This window comes from Lepisosteus oculatus, chromosome 12 (assembly GCF_040954835.1).
Source record: "Lepisosteus oculatus isolate fLepOcu1 chromosome 12, fLepOcu1.hap2, whole genome shotgun sequence".
In the NCBI taxonomy this organism is placed as follows: Eukaryota; Metazoa; Chordata; class Actinopteri; order Semionotiformes; family Lepisosteidae; genus Lepisosteus; species Lepisosteus oculatus.
Genome location: NC_090707.1, coordinates 7,516,636 through 7,542,483, shown reverse-complemented (window position 1 = coordinate 7,542,483; position 25,848 = coordinate 7,516,636). Strand labels below are relative to the sequence as shown.

At 52.8% G+C, this 25,848-nt stretch overlaps 1 protein-coding gene across 5 annotated transcripts in view; it reads right to left on the bottom strand.

Moving 5' to 3' along the window:
• The window catches only part of plekhm3 (pleckstrin homology domain containing, family M, member 3), a 48,752-nt gene extending 23,260 nt beyond the window's left edge, over positions 1–25,492 (bottom strand). For 4 of the 5 annotated variants that reach the window (XR_011191240.1, XM_069196401.1, XM_069196403.1 and 1 more), the window contains exons 1-4: positions 25,453–25,492; positions 20,760–21,820; positions 11,805–12,728; positions 361–506 (exon numbers count right to left, since the gene is read on the bottom strand). Coding sequence is in view for 4 of the 5 variants with exons in the window: in XM_069196401.1 (XP_069052502.1) it covers positions 361–506; positions 11,805–12,728; positions 20,760–21,261 (1,572 nt within the window). In the remaining variant the exon portion in view is untranslated. Of the gene's footprint in view, positions 1–360; positions 507–11,804; positions 12,729–20,759; positions 21,821–25,052; positions 25,148–25,452 lie in introns of those variants that run through there. The other variant, XM_069196402.1, reaches the window with a different exon arrangement.
• Between the last annotated feature and the right edge of the window lie 356 nt (positions 25,493–25,848).

The following is a 25,848-nucleotide window of genomic DNA, read 5'->3' as shown; positions in this document are numbered from 1 at the left end:
GATCATCACTGTGACAGACAGTGACGCTGAGCGAGAGAGGGGTTGGGGATCATCACTGTGACAGACAGTGACGCTGGGCGACAGAGGGGTTTGGGATCATCACTGTGACAGACAGTGACGCTGGGCGAGAGAGGGGTTTGGGATCATCACTGTGACAGACAGTGACGCTGGGCGAGAGAGGGGTTTGGCATCATCACTGTGACAGACAGAGTTCTCCAGTACCAGATGGATTGGATGGATGGACACAAGCTCAGGGTTTATGAGCGTGCTTCAGAAGAACATCATGTGCCCCACAAAGTCCAGTCCCTTTTCAGTGTGTGTGGGGGGGGGGTAGGCAGGAGGCAGAGGAACTGTGTGTACCTTGTGTTTGCTGGTGTCCCAGTTGTGCAGCAGCCGGGCAGGGATGAGGAAGAGGCTGTCCTCATGGCAGCTCTGGCAGTAGTACCAGCCGCTGTAGTAGCACACCTTGGCCTTCCCTCGAGACAGGCCCACAGGTCTCTGGCATCCTGCAACACACACCCCCAACACATCAGCAGCTGGAGCTAATGGCAAATGCAAACACGCAAAGAAGAGACCCATTATGATCAAAACCTTTGATCTTGATTTTCTGAAAGACCAGTTTATAGCACAAAACACCTAGACCGCCGCTGGATTGTCAGAACCTTTGTGGTAATGGGTCTGCCCATCTCTCCACGCAGTAGCAGGAAGCCACTAAACTCCTGGGAAGGGTCTCAGGATTCCAGAGCCGATCCTGGAGGCAGAGGGCACAAGGCAGGGCTACAGCCCAGGATGAGACGCCAGTTCAGTGCGGGGCTCTCCCACATAAGCACAAATGTAGAGATGCCTATGAACCCAGCCAGCGTGCCTTTGGAAGGTGGAAGGAATCCCAATGCCAACATGGGGTGAACACGCATACTGCACACAGAGTGTACATCATCAACACACAGAGGGTACCTGAATCGAACACAAGAATCAAGTCCTGAGAGGCAGCAGAGCTAACTGCATGGAATAGGATCACCCGGTAACAGATAATGAATCATTTTAATATGGAAAACTGAAGATTCAGATTAAATTTGATTTAAAAAAAAGCAAACCAGAACAGGCTAAACATGAGCTAGAATGAACATACACAGTATGTCATTACCAGCTTCTCTTTGTAAATTTATCAGTGTGTCATAAAGCATTAAAGCACAGGATTTGGTCTCTAAAGAACCCCCTTAATATTTGACAAGAAGGTGGGATTTACCCATTATGCTTATCTTCCCCTGCCTTGTTATATATCCATATCCTGAAACACCAAAGTTGACAGACACAGTTGACAAATTCTACACAAAATTCAAAAACCTTCCAGATAGAGGATCCCATTTGCTCTGAAGCAGTCTCCAGGTTAGGCTTCTGTAAGAAGCACAGAGAGTCTCTACAAACACAAAGCCGTTTCTGAAGTGCTCCCCCGACGTGGCAGCACTGTCCCTTTCCGGAAAAAGCAGCAGGTTCATTACACAAGCCTGCCGTTGTCAATGCGCAGAAACAGGAGCGTGGCACATCACCAACACCCAACAAAGCAAACATACCACTGAGCGCAGCACAGCTCCTTATCTGTGAAACCTGACAGAACTCTCTCGAAGCGCCACTCAGAATAAGTACCCGCGCATGACAGATCAAAACAGGCTTCCGACACTCGGGGCTCCCCTCGTATTATGTAACGTCTTAAAACTTCACAGCAGCGGAACAGATCAGGGCTGGATAAAAAGCTTCAGAACGCAGTATCTACACCCTTCGCAGATCATTATCAGAAAACGAACTTCAACTGGAAGGACTGAAAGAGTCATATGCAGAAACACAGCAGTACAACCACAGAGGCTGCCCTCGCAGTAGGGATGTCCACTCTCTAAAGTGTCCAGGGCGGGTCCATGAGTGGACGGCCATACTGGAAGGTAATCCATTCAGACGGCTCCTTGTGATCTTCAGAACCCAGTAGAGAAGGAATCATTAGAGACAGTAGCCAGGACAGGTGCTTACGGTTCCCCTTAAATGATCTCAATTCAATCCTTGTCCTCGGCGTTCAATACCTAGCAAATGTTACTGGTATCTTGGAATCGTAAACAGATAGAGACCTATGGAGAGCCCTAAATGGACCAATCGTGTTCCTCATGTTCAAGTCTCAAGCTGATGAGGGTATAAAGAGATTCAGAAAACCGGTGTGTTGCTGATCTTCAAGGTGTGGAGTTGGGAATAATCGACTCAGGCAAGCAGCACAGCAATACACTGGATTACTCTGTTCCTTACTTACATTCCTTTTTGTGCACGCTGGACATCAGAAATAAAGTAGATCATAAACTGGGCTTTTGTGATACTTCCTACGCCCAAGAAACTTTCAATACACATGTGCGAGCCTCCCGAGATTCGTCATCCCCAGTGTTAGAAAACGACGACTCTCGCGTCCCGAACGCTTACTGCTGTTCGGAACCGTCGCCTACCAGCGAAAGGGAACGTATGAAAAGAGGCGTTTTCCCCAACATCGGCACTTAAAACAGTTTCACGCGCACAGCTGAGACCGGTCCTCACAGCGGTCTCCGAGGATGTAGCGTCAACGTATCTGTTCAGCGCGAGGAGAGAGAGTGCCAACTGCAGCACAGCCCCGGCAGGGGCTGCTGGGAATGGAAGCGATCGGCAGCAGCCGAAGGAGGGCTGTGCGTCTCCCCCGCCGTGGCGCCGGGGGCAGAGCTGTGTGAAGACCGCCCTGTGACCGGGACAGCCCTCGCCCGGGCCTGCTCGCTCCTCCCGGACACGGCCTGAAGACCAGCTGGGCCAGGCAGAGGGTGGGAAAGACGGAAGGAGTGTTGCTTAGCCTTCTTTCTCCTTCAGCGACTGGGTTGGCAGACACAGCACATGCAAGGAGTAAGGAATGAGTCATAAGGAGGAGAAATAAAGTAAAGAAGATGGGGGGAAAAAAAAGAGAGGGGAGAAACACAAAGGCTGCTCAGGACTGGAGCAGGGCCCTTTGGGTGCTCCTCTCGGCGGAGCGCGGACGTTTTCAGGAGCCCCTCACGCCGGCGGCATCCTTTCATGTGCGCCTGGAGGGCCCTTGTCGCGCGGGGCGCGCTGCCCAGAGAGAAGGGAGAGAAAGAGACAAGCCCCACCTCGCCTGCATGGATGGCCCTCTTCTGAGCGCGGAGAGTGTGGAGGCGGGGACACAGAAGACAGGCGGGGGGGCAAAAGAATCGATATCCACTGCTTTCGGTAACACGAAACCGACTGATGTCGTTGCTTTCAGGTCGATACGGATGCTCAGGTTTATTTTGGAAGGACTCCTGACCCCCTCGGCGCACAGGGGTACCTGCACGCAGAGGGGCTGTGCTGCCAGCAATCACATCCTACTGCTCACTCAGGCGGCAGCCCGGCCCCAGCAGCTCCAAACCCTGCTTGCGGACTTCCAGCCCGAGAACGAAAGGAAAGAGCAGCCCAGCACGATGCACAGCTGGCGGGTGCAGCTGTTTTAAACCAGGAGAGCTTGCCGGCGCTCAAAGCCGAGAAACATCGGCACTCCGCAGCGCCCCGCTGGATGAAACCGGCAGTGACGGGGGGGCGGGTTCCTGGAGCAGGTCCGGCTCGGCGGCAGGCCCGCGCAGCACGCGGTGCCAGCGCAGGCTCTGTGTAAACATTCGCTCTAGCCCGCAGAGCGCGAGCAGGCTGCAGCGCGCCCGAGGCCCGGGATATAAAAAGTCTGTGGCCGTGTCTGAGCATCCCGAGAGATTATCAAATTATACAGCGCCAGCGCGCCCCGGCCACAGACAACCTGCACTTAATGTCCCGTGTCAGAGTCGCCCTGTAATTTCCCCGAGAGCACGCTTGGCAATCAAAACCACCCCGCGTCTGAAAATAGACGCTGGTTGCCATTCACTCATCGAAATTGACTTCCCCTTTGTTTACATGTCACCGAGGAGGAATTTCTCTGTTGAATTTTCCTACGAGGCTGTTTTGATCCCCCTCCCATGCATTAGAGCTCTAAAGCCACAACCTGGCTCCGGCTGTTCCCCTCCCCCTGCTGCACCCTGCCGGATGGACACTGGCACACAGGGAAGAGCTGGCCTGCCCTGCCCTGCCTCCCCTCCCTGTTACCGAGAAGCCTCAGGGGATTAGGAGGGCTTGGAGCTCAGCAGCCTGCCAGCTCACTTCTGGGAACAAGCCTGCCTCCAAGAGCAGGGCATCCCAGAAAGCCTCCGTCCCCTGCGCTGGTGCGCCATCACCACCCCCGCGACCTGGTGATACCACGAGGGTTAGAAGGCTGGTGGTCCTCGTGCCGGGGCAGGGAGAGGGAGGGAGGGAGGGCGTGAAGAGAGAACCACCGTCTCTCCTGCGCGCAGCCTTGGGAAAAGCAGCTGGAGTTTAAGTGGGGCAAGGAAACGGAGAAGCCGGCGTCGCCACTTGGAATAAGGGCGAGCAGGGCCCCGCTAGCGCCGACTGCGCCGTGCAGCAGCATGGGAACGCGTGCTGGTGAAAGACACAGGAAGGCCTGCGAGCGCTCGCCGGGGAGAGCCCTCCAGCACAGAGTTCACCTTTCAGAGCTCCCTCCGGTCAGTCCCCCTGCCTCGCCCTCGTCTGCAGGCGCACGGACACGTCGTTTCCGGGCCGAGGGCGCCCTGGCCAGAGCCCCGGGGGCCACGGCGCAGTGGGAAAGCGCCCCCCTGCCCGGGCCCACGGTCCTCCACCGCCTCTCCTTCACAGCCGCCGCAGCGCCGAGCGGAGGAGCCCGCCGAACAATAGCGCGGGACACGGGGGGGCCAGGGCGGCTCCGGACGGACTGTTCCCATTCTCCTGCGCGCTGAATGGGTCAATTAAACGTACGATGGCACAGTTATGTCTTTTCCCCGAGGTGTATTATAATCTGCGACGCTTTAAACTGGCCGTTTTATTTACACAGAGCGGACAAAAAAAAGAAACTTTAAAAAAAAAAGAGAGAGAGAGAAGAAGGCTTCCCTTTGAAGTCCCATTCAAAGCGGTGCGCGGCGAGCAGCGCATTGAGCCGCGGACTGTAAGGAGGCAGCCTGTGCAGCCCCGGGGGGAGGGGAGCCAGCACACCTTTGATGTGCACGGCGCCCCCGCCTGCCGAACCCCTCCCCCCCCGTGCTCTGCCCTGCCCAGATCCCCTGCCGCCGCGACTCGCCATTGATGTGGTGGCGTGCGAAACCGCGCACCTTGCATCTGGGTGACCCTCGCACGTGCGCCCTCCCGGAATGCAGTCCGACCGGGTCGCCGCGGCTACGTGGGAATGACGGCGCATCGCTCCCATCCCAGACTTAAAAGCCGACGGATCAGACGCGGGCCGGGTGCCCGCAATTACAGTGGCTCCCACACCTGTACCGACCTGTCCTCCTCCCCGCGAGCTCAGGTGCCAGCCAGCGCCTGTAAACCTGTCTTCCACCCCTCTGCTCCCCCCCCCCGGGCCGTGCGGTTCGGGGCGGGCGAGGACGGGAGGGTGGACAGCACGCGGCGCAGCGCGAGTCCGGCAGCCGCTGGCCCGGCCCGATTCCTACAGGATCGGCAGCCCCCCGCTTTCCGATAACGTTCGAGAGTTGCTACCGCGGAGACTGTGCTGACCGTGGGGCGGTCGCCCAGCCTGGCCCTTGAGGAACACCGACTCAGCTGGGCTCTCATTCCACCTGAGCCCCACTTGAGTGATCAATCAAACCCTCTTCCCGCGGCCATGACTAAAAGAGGCCTACACAGCCAGCCGGACTGGTCTGTCCTGCGACTCGTATTTGGACCCATTTCTACCCCTGGGCACTTAACGGAAGCAGCCCGAGTCAGCAGGTGGCCCCCTGGGATCTGGACCCACAAGGGTGCAGTTATGAGTGCAGAGCCCTCACCCCATAAACCCGCAGGAGTTTGCAACGGCGAGTTCGCTCTGGATTCCTGCAGCAGCACTGCGATGGCTATGCTGTTTGTACTCCACGGATTTGCGCTTCCTGTGGTTGGTTGTCATGCCTTAGCGTAGGTCTATGCATGACCATGCTCTTGGCACGACAGTACCTTTTTCCACGACACTATGTTTCGGATAGGATGCCTGCTGATGGGGTGAGCAGCGGAGAATGCTGGGACTGGCCCGTACGGCTCTCCTTCCCGGACCGAGACGAGACCGATGAAGCCCACCGGGCTGGTCTGGCTTGCTCTTATTCAGTCCCCAGCGCCTGCCCCATGGTGGACCGTGCCCGTTTTGTGGCAGATCCTCGCGTGGAGATGGGGACGCGGCGGCCTGCAGGTGGGAGACGCGCGGGAGGCGTGGCGGGGGCTGTCGAGCAGGCGGAAACTGCGCTCCGGCTAATGACAGCGGCCAGGGCTGCGGGTGGGGGGGCACTCGCGAGGAGGGAGGACAGGGGGGGGGGGGGGCGTGGGGCTCACAGGAATGAAGGTGATTAGGGGGGCTTTTCCTTTCTTCTCAAAGTTGTGTTTTCTTTGCTTCCAAATTCCTCAGCCATTTAGTGTTTAAGTCCCGTAATTAAGGCCACCAGGCCCTCTTTGAATAGGGGGCTAATGCAGCAAGAGCCCTTCCCAATAGGGCCCATAGAGGAGGCACAAATCCCTCCTTTGTGGAGGCTGACAAATTGGGGCCAGAGAGTGTCAGGCAGAGGCAGGGGGTGTTCAATCAAAGCCCGCGGAGCAGAGACACGCAGGGGAATGCTACAGTAATAACCTGCCATTGTCCCACGCTGCCCTGCTCCACAGCGTCGGCTCCCCCTGCCTTCGGCCTCCCCCTCCGACAGCCCCCCCTCCCGCGCGCACGCACACCCCTCCCATCCCCTAATCCCCCCCCCGACAGCCCCCCTGGAGGCCGGCACTATTTGTTTAGCAAAAAGCGATTAAATTGTAAGACAACAGGATTGCCCGCGACTGCCCCCTCTCACGCCAAGTGACTGGCGCGTCCGCGCGGTCAAGGAAGGAGGGGCGGACGGAGGGAGAGAGAGAGAGAGAGAAGGAAGAAAAGAGCGAGGGAGCGTGCGAGGAAGGCGAGGGGCTGATCTAGCCTCTGCGGAGGAAAGGTGGAAACGTCCTGCAGTACACAGTAAGACAACAGACAAACTAGCCAAGGAGGACGGATGACAGGCCGGAGACGAGGGGAGGCCGCCTGGCTGGCCTACAGACCAGACTGGACCTGTTTCGCTGAGCCAGGGTGTCAGTCCGAGTGGGGCAGCACTTCCATGAAATCTTAAACTTAATTCAATTTTAGGTGCACATCAACAATCTAGTGGTAGAAAGTGAACAGCGTATTCGCAGAGTCACTACTACCAACAGAAAGTAAAACGTGGGTCTTTGCATGTGTATTCTAGAGCACCCTTGTCGTCGCCCCAGGCCATCGCGCCAGTGGATCAGAGCGCAGACTAGGGCTACGCCAGGGCGCACCGTATCGGTGTGTGGCCTCCGCTTTCAGCTGAAACGGCCCACTTCGGGTGTTTAAGCATGAGGAGTCGCACTCGGCCAGCACAGGCTGCTCAAGAACCAGAGAGGAAGCGCGGTGCACGCCTGGACCTCTCCTTGCTCTGCCTTTCGTACGGATGACAGTACATCACAGATAAAAGCCAGAGTCTAAACCTGAACAGGACGTCATGATTCAGGATCATTACAAAACGAGCTCCTCAGTTCTGCCTAGGCTGGGTACCTGGGTGAAGGCCGGTGGAGTACATACAAGATACATGGGGGAGGTTCACTACCACCTTAAAATTACAGAGCAGAGAGAAATCACTGTACAGTTTTAATCCAACCGGTCTTGGTATTTATCTTGGTGGGAAAAAAGTTCAGACAAAACCACACCTCAAGAGAAAGGAGGGGAACTGTGCTTAGTCAGTGACCCAAACCGTAACAGAATCACAACCTCCAAAACGATTAGCCCCCTTCTGACTGCGATGACGGTCACGGCTTGGTTTGGGTGCCTTTCATGTGGTGTAACCAGCAGGACAGCTGCTGGAGGAGCTCAGCTGGCGGGACCCGAGAGGAGGCCAGGTGGTGTGCAGCACAGCGCCTCCTACAGGCCTGGGAACTGCTAGGCCCACCTTCTCTGGCTTTTAAAAAAGTTTTGTGCTTTAGTGAACAATATGATCCTCGTTTTTTCCCCCCACCTGCAAATACCATTCACCAGCAGCGTTTGAAAGGTTATTTTTCACGTCTAACTTTCCATAAGTGCAGAGTGGCACCTCTTGCTAATCTCTTGTCCACCTTCAACCTTTTAACAACAGCCTCCAGAAAAGCGCACCACGCACTTGGCACAGCAACAACACCAAACAAAAACAACCAAAAGCTTTTGAGAAACCTCTTAGTTTGCTTAAACCACAAAAACAGTCTAATGGTTTCTAGCTCATGGATGAGAAACCCAAACTGTGCATCACTGATCGAAGCCCCAGCTCACAGAAGCAGTCACTAGGCACGCCGGCCTAAAGGAACCACTGCTGGTCACGGGTTTGAGATCAGCATCAAGACGTTCTCAACTTCTCGGTAGCTGTCTGACTTACTATCTTTCTACTCCCTACCTCTCAACCTTTGCACGTTTGACTCTAGTTTCCTCTTCGTCCCCCAACCTGGCTTATGCTATCATGGGAGAGCTCTGGAACCCTATCCCCAGGGATAGGGCAGGTGACTCTCTGATGAGTGCATTCAAATCCAGACTCGACACCTTAATTTATTTGTGCTGATATGGTCTCCTATCTTTGTTAACCGTTTTCTTTTAACTGTTTTTTTTTTCCCTGTATAGCACTTTTAAGACTATAAAAACATTTTGAAACTATATAAAATATACACTTTATAGAATATATCATGTTAACACTATATCAAATAATTAATAAAATGTATGATCACCGTCTGGGAAAGCAGCTCTGACAAATCGCTCGGCTTACAGGAGAGTGTAGACGTTTGCCCCCAGAAGAGCCACAGGAGGCCCAGAGTGAGCACAGCCGGCACTAGACAGGAAGGGGAGCCTGCGGGTACTGCCCACCGTCTGCAACGAGCCCTGCCCCTCACGTGGCCCGGGCACACGCGTCTCCGCCCCGCCCGCCACCTGCAGCGGTCTCCCCACCGCGCGCGGTCAGTCAACGAGCGTGCCCACACTGCAGCCCCGCACACGGAGCGCGGAGGAGTGTGGGGGAGTGGTCGGGGCACTGGGCTTCTAACTGGGAGGCCGGAGGTTCGAATTCCGGGGGCACGGCTCTAGTCCCCTTGTAGGGGGCATCTCACTCCCATCATCCCACTCTGGTGCTCAGCTGCACGAGTGGGTACAAGTGGTGGCTGTGGATGGAAATCAGAGCAAATAGCAGGCAGAGAGAGAGAGAGAAAAAAAGAGAAAGGGCCATTCAGCCCAGTTTCCTTGAGCGCACAAGAGTTAAAAATACAGAAGACTGCATTCGGCCTCTCAATGAAAAGATGAAAAGAAAGACCCAAGGGACAACAAATAAAATCTTCACAAATACCGAGTCAAACAACACCTGTATATAGTAAAAAAAATGTTTAAGTATTTCACGCCTTTCTTTTATACAAGATGCCGTCCTTCCTGCCTGATTTTACCCTGAACGAGCAGGTTTGCACTCTTGCGAGCTGGGCTCTTGTAAAGCACTGGCAAGGATCCTCTTACCGGATGAGAAATCTATTGTTTATTATTATTACATTTAAACTTTTTATTCATAAAGGTTTGTTTGTGTTAAGTACTAATATTTGTGCATTTGCTAACAGCGGTAAAGATATAACTATTGCACTGTAAATGTGTTATTGAATTCCTAGCCACTGTTTATGCATCAGCTGATGACTTTAAGCAGGTTACCCAAATAATTAACCAGTCATGTTATTGTTTTATACTTAGGTACTGTTCTGTGCTGTATTAAGGGCATATATTTTAGTTCTGGAAGCAATCTGAGATTACACCACGGGAAGTAATTGGAATTTAATTTCCATTATACAAGTTTTCACTTTAAGAGACATTTTCGAGGAACGAATTAACCTTGTATAACGAGGGATCACCATGTATTAAACAAGAAATAGCTCTTTTCCCCGTCTCCTGTTGTGGTGTAACTAAAAACTTTTCATTCCACCCTTTTTATCACACAAGTCAAAGGCTTCCGCCACAGACAGCTGTTACTTAAGCTTATCAGCATGACACAGCTAACACTTACGAGTGATGCAGTGTTGTGATTGGACACACATCTAATTAATATTCCTACCCATAATTCACTGCAATTGCTAGCCTTATCTCCTTCTAGTAAATCATACTGAAAAGGCTGGATAAGGAAAACAGTGTGATGTGCCGGAGCTGAGCAGACTCTACCGAGTTGGAAATAATCACCCCTACAGTGCCTTAAGTAATGAACGCATCAAAACGCCAATAACTTTTTTCCGTCAATAGCACCGTCAATATTTGACTTTCACAGATCAGAACAAACCGATCAAGGCTGTAAAAGTGCAGTCTTGAGTCGAAGCCCTTGTTCCAGAGAGCTTTCTTCATCCCACGCCTTGACGTCTGAAAATGCATTGCGGCATCAGTGGAGCTTCACTCCAAACCGAGAACCACACCGTTTCTGAAAACGGACGAAGACATGGTCAGTCCTGCTCAAAGGTAGCTCCCAGCAGTGGGCCTAGAAAAGGGTCTCCCAAAGAGCACAGCGAGAGAAGATCACTGGGAGTTTTAAACTGCCTGGGAGGAAGAAAGGAGCCAAAAGCCTAAAGCCTCAAATAATGAGATGAAAGGGGGCTGCAGAGGGGCTCAAGCGGTCCGAGAGCAGACTGAGCTCTACGGTCGCAGGTTCGAGCCTGGGCCAGGTCACTACACGACGTGCCTGTGAAGGGGCGTAACGGGAAGGGAAAAGGGGGAAAACTCCCTCCTCTCCGGATGCCCAACGGCCCCGAAACAGCCCGGCTCGTGGGTCCGTGACTTCCCGGAGTGGGAACAAACCTGGAGACAGGAGAACGTTCACGGAGCAGTTTGAGGTAGGCGGACGGGGACGGAGACTGGTCATGCCCGTTAAAGGTGCAAGAAGCTCGGCGAGAGCCCGCGGACCTGTGGTCAGGGCGAGCGGCTGCCATCCCCCCCGCAGGCTGCCCTTCCTGTCTAGCTCACGGCGGCGCCGATCCCAGCTGGCTTCAGAAGCAGAGTGCCACGAGGGCGGCCGGGGTCCACGGCAAACAGCTGCCCACCAGCCTGCAAACAAGAACCTCGGCATCCTCAGCACGAGCGCCAGACAAACCGGGAAGGAGGCTTGCGACCCCACCGTCCGTGATCTGTGCTGGGGGGGGGGGGGAAACCACCCGACCAGCCCACGAAAACACTAGAAAGCTTTTCACTCGAATCGTGGGAAGAAATTCCTTTCAGCTGATAACTGGAGCAAAATGAATTCACTGAAGTTCCCTACGGGTGTCAACACGCCGCTGCCTTGCAGTGCGGGGGCCCCGGGTTCAGCCCCTGGGGGTGCCGTCTGTGTGGAGCTTGCATGTGCTTCCTACCATAGCGCGCGTTTCCTCCGGGTGCTCCGGTGTCCTGCCAGGCATGCTGGCAGGTTAACGGCCTTCTGGGAAAACCGGCCCTGTGCCTGCGTGTGGGTGCGAGCAAGATCTGTGACGGACTGGCGTCCCGTCCAGACTGTACCCCGCCTTGCCTCCCAGGACGGGCTCCAGCTCCCCCATGACCCTGAATCAGACAAGTGGCGACTGAAAGTGCGACGTACTTCCCAATACTGGCGCGTGTGGACTGACCCGGCCCCGCGACCACAGGGTACGAGCGAACAGGAGACGGGAGTCGGGGGGGCGGAGGGAGAGGAGAAACAGAGCTGCTTCACCTGCACACCTGAAGCCCTGGGCGGTCAGGCCCTTCTCCACGGCCAGGCAGGTGAGGATGCGCAGGAAGCTGGTGGTGACGGACTGCCGCTTGCCGCGCTGGCCGTCCCGGTGCCGGCGCTCCCGGGCCGCCTTCCCCCTCAGCATCACGGCGCCGGGCTGGGCGGGGGCGGGGGCGGGGGCGGCGCGCCGCGAGCCGGCCGCCGCGCGCAGGGCCTCCACCCAGTCCTGCGCCTTCCTCTCGGTCTCGGCGCGCAGGCGCAGCACGTCGGCGGCGAACACCACCTGGAAGCGCGCGCGGCCGCCCCCGGCGTCGTCGCGCTGCACGGCCAGGCAGCCCGCCAGCTCGTAGCGCAGCAGGGGCTCGGAGACGGGGCCGCGGCCCTCCGTGGGGAAGGCCTGCAGCAGCGCCTTGCTCAGGACGAAGGTGAAGGCTCTCCAGTTGTTGAGGTCCGTGAGCTGGTACAGGACGCCGGCCTTGAGCACGTCCCGGCAGTGCTGCGTGAAGAGGGGCAGGGCGGTGGGCCGGCTCGGCTGGGACGGGGTCTGCGCGGGCGCCCGCCCTCCCTCCTGCTCCCCCTGCTGCTGCGCCCCCTGCTGGGGCCGCACGGCCAGCACGCGCTCCCACAGCCGCTGCCGCCAGTCCAGCGCCTCCCACTGGCAGGAGGCCCGCAGCTGCAGCCGCGTGCTGTTGAAGAACAGGGCCTGCAGCACGCGGCCGTCCGGCCCCAGGGGCGCGCTGGCGCTCTGGCAGTGCGACAGCGAGTAGGCGGTGCACAGCTGCTGGTTGCCGCTGCTGTCCAGGCTGTAGAGGCGCAGCTCGCAGGCCGTCAGCTCCACGTGGCGGGGGCTCCAGCGCCCCGCCGGGCCCTCCCGCTGCTCCAGCTGCCCCCTCTTCACCAGGTTGGGGAAGGCGTCTCTGCTCCCTGAAAGAGAAAGGGAGCCCAGTTCAGCCCAGCGCGTGCATAGATGGCGCTGGCGATGATTCGATACCCAGAAGCGGCTCGCATTGGCACGTCTTCGACCTGCGGCAGCCTCGCTCCTGGCCCTGTGGAGAACTGCAGGGAAACTCAAGTCCTCCGTGGCTAAAGGCCTGGTAACAGCAGTCAGTTAATGAAGACACCGAAGCCACAGGACAAACAGAAACCACTCCAGAACCGTGTCAACTTACCAGAGTCAAGTCCTTGCCCGTTTGTAGCTCAAAACCTTAAGAGATCTACCCTAAAATAACATGAATTAAACAAATACGTGGACGTGTTCAATACCAGCAGAGAAATGCCAATAAGTGGAACCTATGTGAAAGTGCATCTAAACCTGAAAACCAGAGGCGCTTCTTTACACAAAGGGTTGGGGGAGGATGGAACAGCCTACCCGGCTGCGTCGCTGCAGCCCAACCCACCCATACTTCCAAGAAACAACTGGAAAAGATCCTCGGATCAATTAGCGACTCGTAACCAAACGAGACGCACCAAACGGCCTCCTCTCATTTCTAGCCTTCCTTTATGTTATTGAATTCTGAGCATCGAGTATGTGCCCAAATGGGAAAGGTCTTCAGTGTGCCCGCGCTAATGAGACGGAGGCTTTGGAACAATCGAGGCTCCCTGTGAATCAAAGATCCACAGCGCTCCCAACCTCGGCTCCTGCAATTAGCACTACTCTGGAAAATAACTACTGTAGTGAGCTGAGTCATGTTTAATGGACTATCTTATCTCCCGCCAGGCAAGCGTGTTCCTGTGGCACAGGTGCGTGGTTTAAGTAGAGGGTCTATGGCTCCTTTATCCAAGGCTTTTAGCTTCAGTGCTTTGTATTTGTTTTTCCCGTTTTTATTACATACATTAAAACCTTCAGCACGCTGCAGCACAGACTGCTCTCTCTGCGACTTAATGACCGTAAACCACTTTGGTAAGGCGCTCCGAGACGGAGCTCATCGAAGGGTTTAAATTTAATACCAATTTACTGTAACGCATCACTCCATCGTCTGCTTTGCTCGATAACACTATTTTTTTTTTTTTTACATTGTTGCGTCCAGCGAGCAGGTTGAGTGTATTATTTGGGAACAGAAGCGGCTCTCATCGGGATCGAGACAAAGCTTTTTCCAAAGCCAAACAACCTCTAGAGCATGTGTTTGTGTTCCAATCAGCAAATCAGCAGGAGCAGTGAGGCAGCGCCGAGGCAGGCTGGTCTGCGCATTCATGAAACCAGAAGAAGTGATTTTATGCAAACGGTTTCCCTGGTGAACGCGATACAAAGGCACAAGTCTCAGCTGCTATCTATTCTCAATCCTGACAACAAGATATCAACTCCAAGGAATGATGAAACTGCATGTATTCAGCTAGGCTCAGGGGTTTTCCGAAGCAGCCCGGAAAAAAAGGCATGAAAACCCATCAGAGATGAGCACTCCTAAGGTCTCAGCACCTTAGCCCTCTTCTCTTACATCATGGCAACACAACACAAAATGCTGCTTTAAATCAGTGGCTTACCACCATGTGATCTTTCCATCCATACCTTTTCGAATCGCTTTATTCAATACAGGGCGCGCACAGACACACACACCCTGGACAGGACACCAGTCCATCACAGGGCGCGCACAGACACACACACCCTGGACAGGACACCAGTCCATCACAGGGCGCGAACAGACACACACACCCTGGACAGGACACCAGTCCATCACAGGGCGCGAACAGACACACACACCCTGGACTGGACACCAGTCCATCACAGGGCGCGAACAGACACACACACCCTGGACTGGACACCAGTCCATCACAGGGCGGGCACAGACGCACACACCCTGGACAAGACACCAGTCCATCACAGGGCGCGAAAAGACACACACACCCTGGACTGGACACCAGTCCATCACAGGGCGGGCACAGACGCACACACCCTGGACAGGACACCAGTCCATCACAGGGCGGGCACAGACGCACACACCCTGGACAGGACACCAGTCCATCACAGGGCACACACCCTGGACAGGACACCAGTCCATCACAGGGCACACACAGACACCCACACCCTGGACAGGACACCAGTCCATCACAGGGCGGGCACAGACACACACACACCCTGGACAGGACACCAGTCCATCACAGGGCGGGCACAGACACACACACACCCTGGACAGGACACCAGTCCATCACAGGGCGGGCACAGACACACACACACCCTGGACAGGACACCAGTCCATCACAGGGCGGGCACAGACACACACACACCCTGGACAGGACACCAGTCCATCACAGGGCGGGCACAGACACACACACACCCTGGACAGGACACCAGTCCATCACAGGGCGGGCACAGACACACACACACCCTGGACAGGACACCAGTCCATCACAGGGCGGGCACAGACACACACACACCCTGGACAGGACACCAGTCCATCACAGGGTGCTCACAGACACACACACCAGGGCCAATTAACCCACCAGCATGACTTTAGAAGAAACCCACGTGAAGACAGGAAAAACACCCATGCTCTATGCGGACAGTAGTCTTTGTTATAATTAAGGCTAATCCATCCATCATGCCAATACAGTCCTTTGAATCTGAATTGCTATATTCAGCCTGCAGCTGCATTTTAACTGCACAACCATCCAACTCACGCGAACAGTACAGAACGACTTCCAACTTTCCCCCTGGACACTGGGAAGACCAGGTCTCCCGGGAGTAGAGGCAGTCTGTGGATCTCCAGTCTGCCTTCCCGGCCCTTCCTGTCCGTGACCTGCCCTATTTTCCAAGCCGATCAGTGTGTGTTTGGCAACTGTAAAGGTCTCGCCGGACTTCTGTAAGTCATGAGTCGAGAGCTGCCATAGAACTACAAAAACAAAACAACAAACAAAGCATCTGAAGTTATTCACTTCAATGATGCTTCTATCCAAAGCATCTTATATTTGTACTCATGTGCACAGGTGGGCATCACACTGGAGCCAGGTAGGGCTGAAGAATCTCACACAGGGGAACTACAGCAACGTCCCACTGCGGATTTGAACCCACAGCCTTCCACTGCTTAGTCCAAAGGCCTCGCCACGAACCCACGCTGCTGCCACCATACTATAGCTCAAGGTGGGCGGAATGAAAAAAGGTGTTCTGTATTTGCTTGGAAAAAGTTAGCCACTTTAGTCAAATCCAATTTCTGGTCACTCGTGCTGCTTCATAGCTAGGACTGCATTAAAAAGAAAAAGAGAAAGAATTCAGATCTAAATGACAAAATGAATGGGTCTAAACATTCTCTGAGGTGTGATGGGGACAGTGCTCTAGTAACTTCCTTCAGTAACTTTATAAAAAAAACCTTCAAGTACTGGATTCAGGAAATTCCTGTCTTAAACCACTTACAAAGAACAGAGAGAAAACCTCCTGCCGCAGGACAATGCAGATTTTCATAATCCATCACAGGAGAACATGCAGGATTTCATATCGGAAAACGCATCACAGGGATCGAACCAACTCCAGGTTTTTAGAAGTGCAGGTTCCCGAACAAAGTAGCACCGGCTAATGACCTCAGTGGGAATCAATGTGCGGAGACAAGAAAGGGAGTTCTGCTGCTTCATCGACGTGCAGTCCTCCGTACCTGCTCCTGCAGCTCGTAACACCTCACATGAGCTAAGCCGCTTCGCAATGGAAATCTTAATTGTGTCCTTGTAGCATGACATGGAAAAACATTACTCGAAAAGTGAGCCTGAGCTCATTTCCGGTTAGTACAAATGGTGGCGGAGAGCAGCAAGCTCTGAAAGCCGGGTTTCACTTTCCCAGTGGACCTGTATTAGGATCACAGTCAAGAGCCTGCTGACACGGCCCAGAGCCTGCTGACACGGCCCACTGGGCTTGGCGTTTAAAGTCTAAAATCAGGCTCTCAAGCCACTCAAGCCGCAACGACAATCAGTGGAGCTCGCTGATCCAACTGTTAGGAGGTCACGTCTCCAGCCATGAGGCGTCCCGCCATTCCCCATGAGGTGTTGTGCAATTAGCAGAGCCCCACTGGGGACGGGGCTTGGACCCCAGTGAAACAGCGCCCCCTGTGTCCTCCCAGCCGCCTGCAGGCACGCGGCGACGTCGGCAAGGGCCTCCACTCTCCTGGAGGCAGCAGGTCAAAAGAGGCGAGGCCCAAGGGGTGAGCATGTCTGCACTTCCTCGTTCTCGCGGTGGGGGTGCAGTGATGTCAGCGAGGGACACACCTCTCCTCCAATGGGCGCTGACCCTCCTGTGCGTTGCTGTGGCGCGTATAGGGAGTCAACAGAGGTGAGGCTCCCGGGCAGAGCGAATGGGATGAGCTTGTCTGCACTTCCTCGTTCTTGCCATGTGGCTACTGGTGTCCCGAAGAGGACTGGAGATTTCAGATTGTGTTCAGTACATAACAAGGCAACTTTAAATTGCAGATTAAAAAGCCAAATGACCCAAAGGGAAATGTGGCAACAGTAATTGCAATATAAATAAATACTTCATTTATAATAACAGGGATGCTAAAACAAGCCAATAGAAATATTATCAGGAAAATATATATAATATATTCTTATCTTATTTTCACAGCATGCACTTTACCTTTAGTGTCCTCAGCACATTTAATGGAAGTCTCTGCTCCGTATTTCCAGAAGCAGATAAGCATTTAAATCAGCACTTGGCTAATTTGTTTGTGTTATTAGGGGGCTTCTGGGGCACACAAGGTTGGCCATCGTCAGTCCTGCAAGCAGGCCAACAGGAAGTGCCCGAAAATCCATTTTCATTTCAAAAGCAATTCAGTGCAAGACAGCCAGCCAGGTCACTGTTAATTTTATGCTACAAAGAGAGCAATGTACTCTGACATGAAACAATATAACTGATGCAAAGATCTTAGCTGAACAGCACACATAACTCAAATAAGACACTAATATGCTAATGTTAGCTTACGACACTGTGCAGACGTTCAAGAAAAAGAACTGCTTTTACTTCTTTTGAATTCAGCCAGCTGATGAGCTTTAATTTTTTAAGATGAAGGAAAGGGATAACACCAGTGTATATGATGGGACCTTCATATTTCAGCATCACTGCCGGAACAAAATAATTCTGAAATCTTCAGTGCCGTCTGCCATTTCAGAGTGAGACAGGGTTGTACGCAGATACTTTAAAATCTTATGTTTGTTTGTCATGGAATCAGGGCAATGAGATGTTCTAGTCAGCGCTGCTGCCTCACAGCTCTTGGCTCCCAGGGCCACAGTCTGTGTGGAGTTTGCATGTTCTCCGCGCATCAGCATGCACTTTCTCCAGCTGCTCCGGTTTTCTCCCAGAGTTTGGCCGGCACTATCGCCCACCCCCACCAGTGGTCCCGCGCTACAGCTCGCTCACCACTTGCCACTCCGATCCCACACAAACGGGACAGGGGAAATCATGGAGAAAGAGCACAAACGGATCCCAGGAAAGTGCTCAGTGTTTTAAACCACCTTCAGCGTTTTCATTGGCAGAAAAGCATATAATCAATTAAAGATGTAAGCAAGCCGAAGGATCGTAGAGGGTTTCTAATAATAGTAGACGCACAGAACATTGCCTTCCTCACAGTCTTGGAAACCACTGCCGTTTCCACGCAACAGTCAAACCCTGTTCTGACGTTTCTTGCCCTCCAATTTCGCTCTGTTTTTGGAAGCGATTATGCACGAGTAGAAAAAGGTGCTGCTGTACTGCGCAGGTTTGAGGTCTTTGGACGAAAAGCGCTGTAGTGCGATTCTGCCTTTGCCACGGGCACATCTCGGTGTGCCGTTGAGCTTGGTGGTTCTCTCTTCCCCGCCTGACGTGTAGTCAATCAGAGATCGTGGAAGAAACCGAGAGACTACCTTTAATCTGCCAAAGAGGCAGGTCAATAAGAGCACACCAACAAAAAAGCTGAAAGACAAGCCTTGAAATTGGTGAATATGCATATAGTACATAGGCTGTATAGCAACTTGGATATGAATATATAGATCGGGGGAAACTGTGGGCATCAAAGCATTAGAGGACAGGAATAAAATTATTTTGCATTAATTTTTAACCTGAATTCAATTAGTTAATCTCTCCATCTTCAAAGCGCTAGGTAATTAACCCGAGAGTAGATTCAAGCTCACAGTTAAAGCCCAGCATGCAGGCCTGTGTCTTGTCACACAGAACACACACCGGAGCCATGGGCTCTGAACCTGCCGGGTCACTGTCGCTCGCTGATCCCCCGCCAACAGCTGGCCAGCTGCTTCTCCAGCAACAGGGAGCTTTACAGTTTCGGTCCCTGTCGTCTTACATTCCCTTGAACCCGGGGTCATGGTCCTGGGGCGCTGGGGTGTCTGCAAGTCTCCTAGGTCTCCTTAAAGCAGCAGCAGCACCTGAAGACCCAGCAGACACACCGGGCCTCCAGAACCAGGACCTGACACCCCTACAGACACGTCAAGCCTTCAGAACCAGGACCAGACACCCCTACAGACACACCGGGCCTCCAGAACCAGGACCTGACACCCCTACAGACACGTCAAGCCTTCAGAACCAGGACCAGACACCCCTACAGACACACTGTGCCTCCAGAACCAGTACCGGACACCCCTACAGACACGTCGAGCCTCCAGAACCAGGACCAGACACCCCTACAGACACACTGTGCCTCCAGAACCAGTACTGGACACCCCTACAGACACGTCGAGCCTCCAGAACCAGGGCCAGACACCCCTACAGACACACCGGCCCAAGAGAACCAGGACTGGTCACCAAGCAGACCAGAACTGGATACCAAAGGAGTAGAGGTTAATTCTGAGCATCTCTGAGGGGAATCCACTGGTTCTTCCCACATCCGCAGGGGTTCCCTCAGGGCGATCCCTCCCAGGAGTATGTTTTCTGATAAAGGTTAGACTGATGGTGCCTTAGAAGTTGAACTGCACCCATCTGAAACCACACTGCTTCTCTTGTATGCGCCGTGGGCCTTTGTGCAATGAACACTGTATAATACCCACAAAACAGCTCCACTGTTTGTTGAAAGACTAGGTAGTGGTTCACTAGGTATGCAAAGGGAAGGACGTTTTAAGTCTACAGCTAAAGCTCTGCACGTGGGCTTCAACTCTGTGCATACTGCACCCTAATCGAGAGGTCGATTACCCTGTGCACACAGTGAACACTCCCCAGCTCTTGACTACCATATCAGTACAGTTCCTGAAAATGAAACAACCCGTGATGCTCTCAGGCAAACACTTCCACTGCTGGAAGAGCACGGGAGGACTATTTGCAGTTCACCCAGGGAGTCACAAATTGACTGTGCTAACCACTGCCTATAAAAGACACGACGTTCAAAACTTAGATCCCCCCTCTGTACATCTTTTGTTTGCTTACTCAGGAGTGAGAGATGCTAACCCCATAATATAAGGGATACATGTTGCATATTCTGTTGGCTCCTGGGTGTTCCCGTCCCAGCTGTACAAGTATTATTGCTGCCACACACCTCTCAGGTCACATCCCCCTGCTTTCGACAGACCCCTGCCAAAGGCAAGGTGGGCCCACAGTGACTCGATGAGGGAGGCTGAGCTGAACAGGGCTGCCCCCTTCATGGCCTTGTTTTTTTAATGAAGTGGACGCGCCCGCTCCCACTCCACAGTCTCACTAAAACGTGCGGCGTTCTCCACGGGGAGGGAGATGAAGTCTGTCTCAAGCTGGACAGGACGAGGGTCCTCTTTGCCCCCATAAACCCATGTGGCTGGCTTCAGCCCTCCAGGAGACGGCCGTCTTATTCCTCGGGGTAAAGAGTGTGCTTCCACGGAGCCGAAGGGTGACGCAAACTGCTCCGACAACAGCAGGAGAGGAACATCACTGCTACCCCGGCCGCTAACAGTCTAACTCTTGAACGCCAGAATCTTAGCATTAAACATAGTTTAAGAGGGGAGTACGTGTGCCTCTGGACCACACAGCTCCCAGTGTGCTCCAAGCACAGCCAGCTTGTTTATTCCCCAGTGGACACTCTGCCCCAGGAGACCTACCTTCTTTCTTGTGGCCATCCCTGGAGCCAGCAGTGCTCGGCGGCAGCACTCCGTTGTCCGTGACGGATCTGTAGTTGGCATCGGACCGGGAACGGCTGTGCCCGCGCTGGAAGGCGCTGGCGCCCGGGTCCTTGGTGTGCGCGGCCAGGTCGTTGGTAGAGCGCGCGCGGCTCCTCTTGCCCTGACACATGCCGAAGATGCTGAAGGAGGGCGCCCCCTTGTGGTCGGCCCACTCCGGGTTGTTGGTGTCGCCCTCCTGCCCCCGGCCCGGCTGCTCCTTGGCCAGCAGCCCCCAGAGCGCTCCTCCAGCCCCGTGGATGGTGCCGTTGCTCCGGGGAAGGTTGTTCAGAAAGCCCTCCCGCCCCTCCAGTTCAGAGACCCCCGTCATCCCATAATCCCCCGGCTGCTGGGGCCTGTTCTCCACAGGGCTGTCGAAACAGCGCAGGAAGTCCTCAGTGACCTCCAGGGCTGGGCTGACATCCTCCACCTCCACACCCTCCATCTCCAAGGACCGGAGAGCTGGGAACTGCAACCAGCAGCTCCCTCTATATGGCTGTATGGAGGGAGGGAAGTCTCAGCATCTGCTGTTTACGCAGCCAAGAGTGCGCAGGGCACTGCGGAAGCACCAGTACTCAATGGTGCAAGATCTCAGCAAGGTGAGAAATTCTGCAGTAATATTTTTTGTCCTTAAATGCTGGCAGCAGCTTGAGCCTATTCTTCAGTGTGTTCAAGATGGAAGGCAGTTTTGCTCAGGTTGCTGGGGTCTTATGGCCTGGCCACTTCATCGTACTATGAGCCGGTAAGCACATGCTCTCCTGATGAGGATACGCCAGCAATGGATTTGTAAAATCGGAGTGATCCCGAGCCAGACTGAAATGTGCTCCCCAATCCCCGACAACTCACTGGCACCCTAAACTGGATCTCGGCACATCACATCACAGTGAGGACCTCGCTGGCGTCGCCCATTGATGGGGTGCGACTGGATTAAGCAGCTGGACAGCGTACGCTCAGTAGGCTGCTCCCGGGAAGGGCGAGTGAGGAGATGGAGAGCAGAAAGGATCCTGCAGAAACGAGGACAAAAAACAAACACATTTAAAGTTATCACTTAAACAATCATGGTTTCAAACAAACCCCGAAGAGCTCATTTTCCCTGTAGGTATCAACATTCCCCCCCCAGCCGCCTCCTACTGTCTATGACACTTCTAGGGAAGTTTTCGGTCTCTGAATTTGCCAGGCGGCAAGAGAGCACAGATAATGTATGTGCATCATTTAAAACAAAAAAATGACTTGAGAAGGACTACGCGTTTATGGATTATCCATTCAGTTAATGGAATTCACTGTACCAAAAAATAAGGAATTGCAAAAGCACAGCTAAAAGAATTCCCTTCATTGTCAATGGTTTTCCCAGCACTCCTGGTAACTGAGCCTCTGTGTTGGCAGGTTTCCACTGCTACAGCAAGCCTGCCTCAGGGAAACCATAACCCCTCAGGCTGGTCAGAATGGGATCTTCAGAGCTAGTGGAACGAAAACGAATACAAACGGTTAAAAAGAGACACACCTATGATGATGTTAAGTCCTCCCTAAAGGATACCCTACTTTTAAAGGCATGATGGACATTTAATGGCATAAAATATCATTACTTACATCGCAGTTTCTCTAGTTGTTTTCAAACTCTATCTTTTAACAAAACGTGCGTTCTGCATCGCAATGCAGACCGATTAATAAGTACACACGCAGTACCAAGAGTCTAGGCTAGATGTTCTGTCTGAACGCAAGCATCCAGTGAACTGAGCCACAGCCTGTGAGGCTCAGTGCTGACGGCACCTAACGGCACGTCCCACAGAGCACAGACAGCACCGAGGCTCTGCTGGCACACAGACAGCTGTAGGGGGACTCCCTGCCCATCCTGAACTGCTGCAACACGGCCTCAGTGACAGCCCATTGATTTGCTCAAAGCATCCAGGCTGCAGGTCTCTCGCCACCTTCGGTCGATGAATAATTCAGTGTGCATTACGTAAGGGCAAGCCAATCCCGGATCGGCAGCTATATCAGCTTACAAAAAAAAGGGCTCGGGCACGTCCAGGAATCCATGATGGGCTCACAGGCCAGAGCCTGACATCACAGTTTCAAAAACAGCAAGAGGCTGTTGGCCACAACCTGTCATCACAGAGGCCGTTTTGAAAGCCTATTCAAAATTCAGATTTGAATGGGCCTCCCCCATTTTCCTGAATTAATTTTCATTCCAGAAGATTTTTAAGGATGCGTTACAGGAAAGCTCATCCGTCAACGTGCAGAGCACTTTACAGTACCTAGGAGGCAGTAAAACAGGGGTGCAATCACAGCAACCTTCACCAAGTGTCACTTTTTCTCCCGCATTGCCCTTTACACCCTCTCTTCACAAACACAAGCCCTCCTTCAGACCCAATCAGAATTATTCTGTCCTGTGCAGTTTTCTGGATGCGCAACAAACTAGGACACAGCCAAGAGGACAGTTCAGCCTTGACATCCGCAGCTTTACACCCAACACTGCAGGTTGACCGGCTGTATGGCAGCCAGGACATTTCATCTGTGTTAATTTACTTAGAACTGCAGAGCTGGTCTGATGGCTAACTGAAAAGTTTTTAATGCGATATGGCTTCTTGGTAGAAGAGCCTGCGTGCAGCAAACGGAGAGGATAAAACTGCTGTCTGCTTTAGTTTCCTGTGGCTGGCCCAGAAGTGGGAAATTTATTTAAGAGGACAGCAGACAAGCTAGGCTTTCCTCAGGGTGGGTATTCGCTGAAGCTGGAGGAAGCTGTCAGTACACATCTGTCACAAAGCGCCAACGGTTGCCAAGACACCAGCTGAGAACTGCATCATGTTTGCTGTTCCACAGTGGGACACCTTTTACACACAAATGTCTCCTGACCACATATAAACAGTTCGTTTGCAGTCTTTTAAAATCTCCATAAGATAAAAAATATCTTCCTGTTTAGTGAATGTTATACTCCAGTGCTGCATAAATCCTAACCTTTCTGCTTATCAGGGGCTGATAAATCAATGCCTTATAGACCACATCTTACTCAGAAGAGACTCAGACAAGTCTGCACTTCCAACCACAGATATGCACCTCACTTTCTGGGTTTCAAGATTGAAGAAAATTCAAGTAAGTTATTGTCCTTCCTGTGCTTAATTTCCTTTGTATAATATCATACTAATTGGTGGAGATGCTGGACCATTCCTTTCTGCTTGTACAAAGAAAACAGGTATTTTAGCACTTCAACACAGAAACCTCTTGGCATTTTATTGTTGATCTCTTGCTACTACAACCTGCACAAGGTAGAGCTGAAAAACTGGAAAAGATGTTTTAAGACAGCAGTAATGCAATCTGTAGCCTGTTACATCAAACTAAATACAACAATCATGTGCATGCCCATCTCCCAGCTGAAGCAAGACCGTGCAAGTTCAAAAAGTAGAAAAAAAGGTATGCAGCACAGGGAACGAATAAGACTCCCATTGCACAGCAGTATGATCCATGTCAGCTTTTACAACAGGATGATTCCCTGGGGACCTCCCAGAAACAGCTAGCCCAGACCTACGGATAAATATTAAATTAAGTTTCATTTGTATGGCGCTTTTCACAATGGACACTGTCACAAAGCAGCTTTACAGATTTCCGGGCCTGAACCCCCAGTGAGCAAGCCCAAGGCGACAGTTGCAAGGAAAAACTCCCTCAGACTAAAACAGGAAGAAGCCTTGAGAGGACCCAAGGCTCGGAAGGGGGAAAAGTTCAGTCATGTATGGTAATCAGGTATGCTCGTATCACTCAAACGAGCCAGGTGGACTGACGAGTTACAAATAAACAAGAGTCATTCTAAGGGTTAAGACGAATCTTACACGTACTGTTTTGTTCTATTATCTCCAAGGCTGGAAAACCCGTTCAAAATGAGCACGATGCGTCCAGTGCTTTCAGTCAGCTTACGTACAGGTGTCTGCACCTCCATGAACGGGCTCAAACTGCCGTGTCACACCGAGTTCACATCTTTACTCTCAGCCCGAAAAAGCCCAGTTTCAAACCGTCACGCCGACACTACGCTCTGGAGAGCGGTGGAAGAAAACGGGTACAGACCGAGGAATCGCCGGACACTTCTCAGCCGAAGCCGCGGACAGCCCGTCCCACACCCTGCGACAGTTACACAAAAACAGCGTGCTCAGAGTCCGTTTCCACCCGTGTTACTTAAGACGCTGTTTACAGGGTACTCTGAAGTCGCGGCTGAGGATGTACACAGATCCGGTTAAGTTGGCTATGTCTTACCTGTCATCCTGACCGAGACACACTCTCAAAACCAACAGGGCACGACACACAGAGCAGGGTCAGACCTCTACCGCTTCCCCTCCCCCGACACAACACTGCGCTGTAACACGCAGATTTGCCCGCTTTAATATTCCCATTTCAACTTTCCATTTTCATCTCTGATATATGCAAAGCCACAACACCGGTCAGGAACGCCAAAGGTTTCTCTCGGGCATGTCGAGCCCTCAGTCAGCATCATCCGTACATAACGACTTTAAATTGGATGGAGCTACAAAATACTTGGCTACAAAAATTGCAACGCTGAAACCGGCTATCAACTGTTCTCTGCTCAGGTGTTCAAGAGTTTTCCAAGTTCTGATAAGCGTTATTAATTCGCTAAATTACATTAACCGTGACTCACCTGATTCTGTTTACAGTTTCGGTTCCGTCACACAAATCGGTCACCGGGCGCAACAAGAGCTGGCGAAGAAAGGTTCCGCTTTAAAGCTCCACCCGGTAGCGCTGAGCAGGACGATTTATGAGAGCCATCTGTCTTGCTCTTGGTAGGTGCTGACAATACTGCTGTTATACAGCCGTTAGGTCATCAATTTCTACAGGCTTGAAACAATTTCACTATGATCAATTGCTCAAGTGACAGAATAGAAAAATAAATGATCAGCCTTTGAGTTCTTGATATTTGAAAACAATGCTTCATTAGTCACTATCTTGCAAGTGTTTCCAATACTCAGAAGTATGTTGTGATTACCATTAAATTAAAAATAATTAATTAGAAATTCGATTCATGTCTTGAGATTCG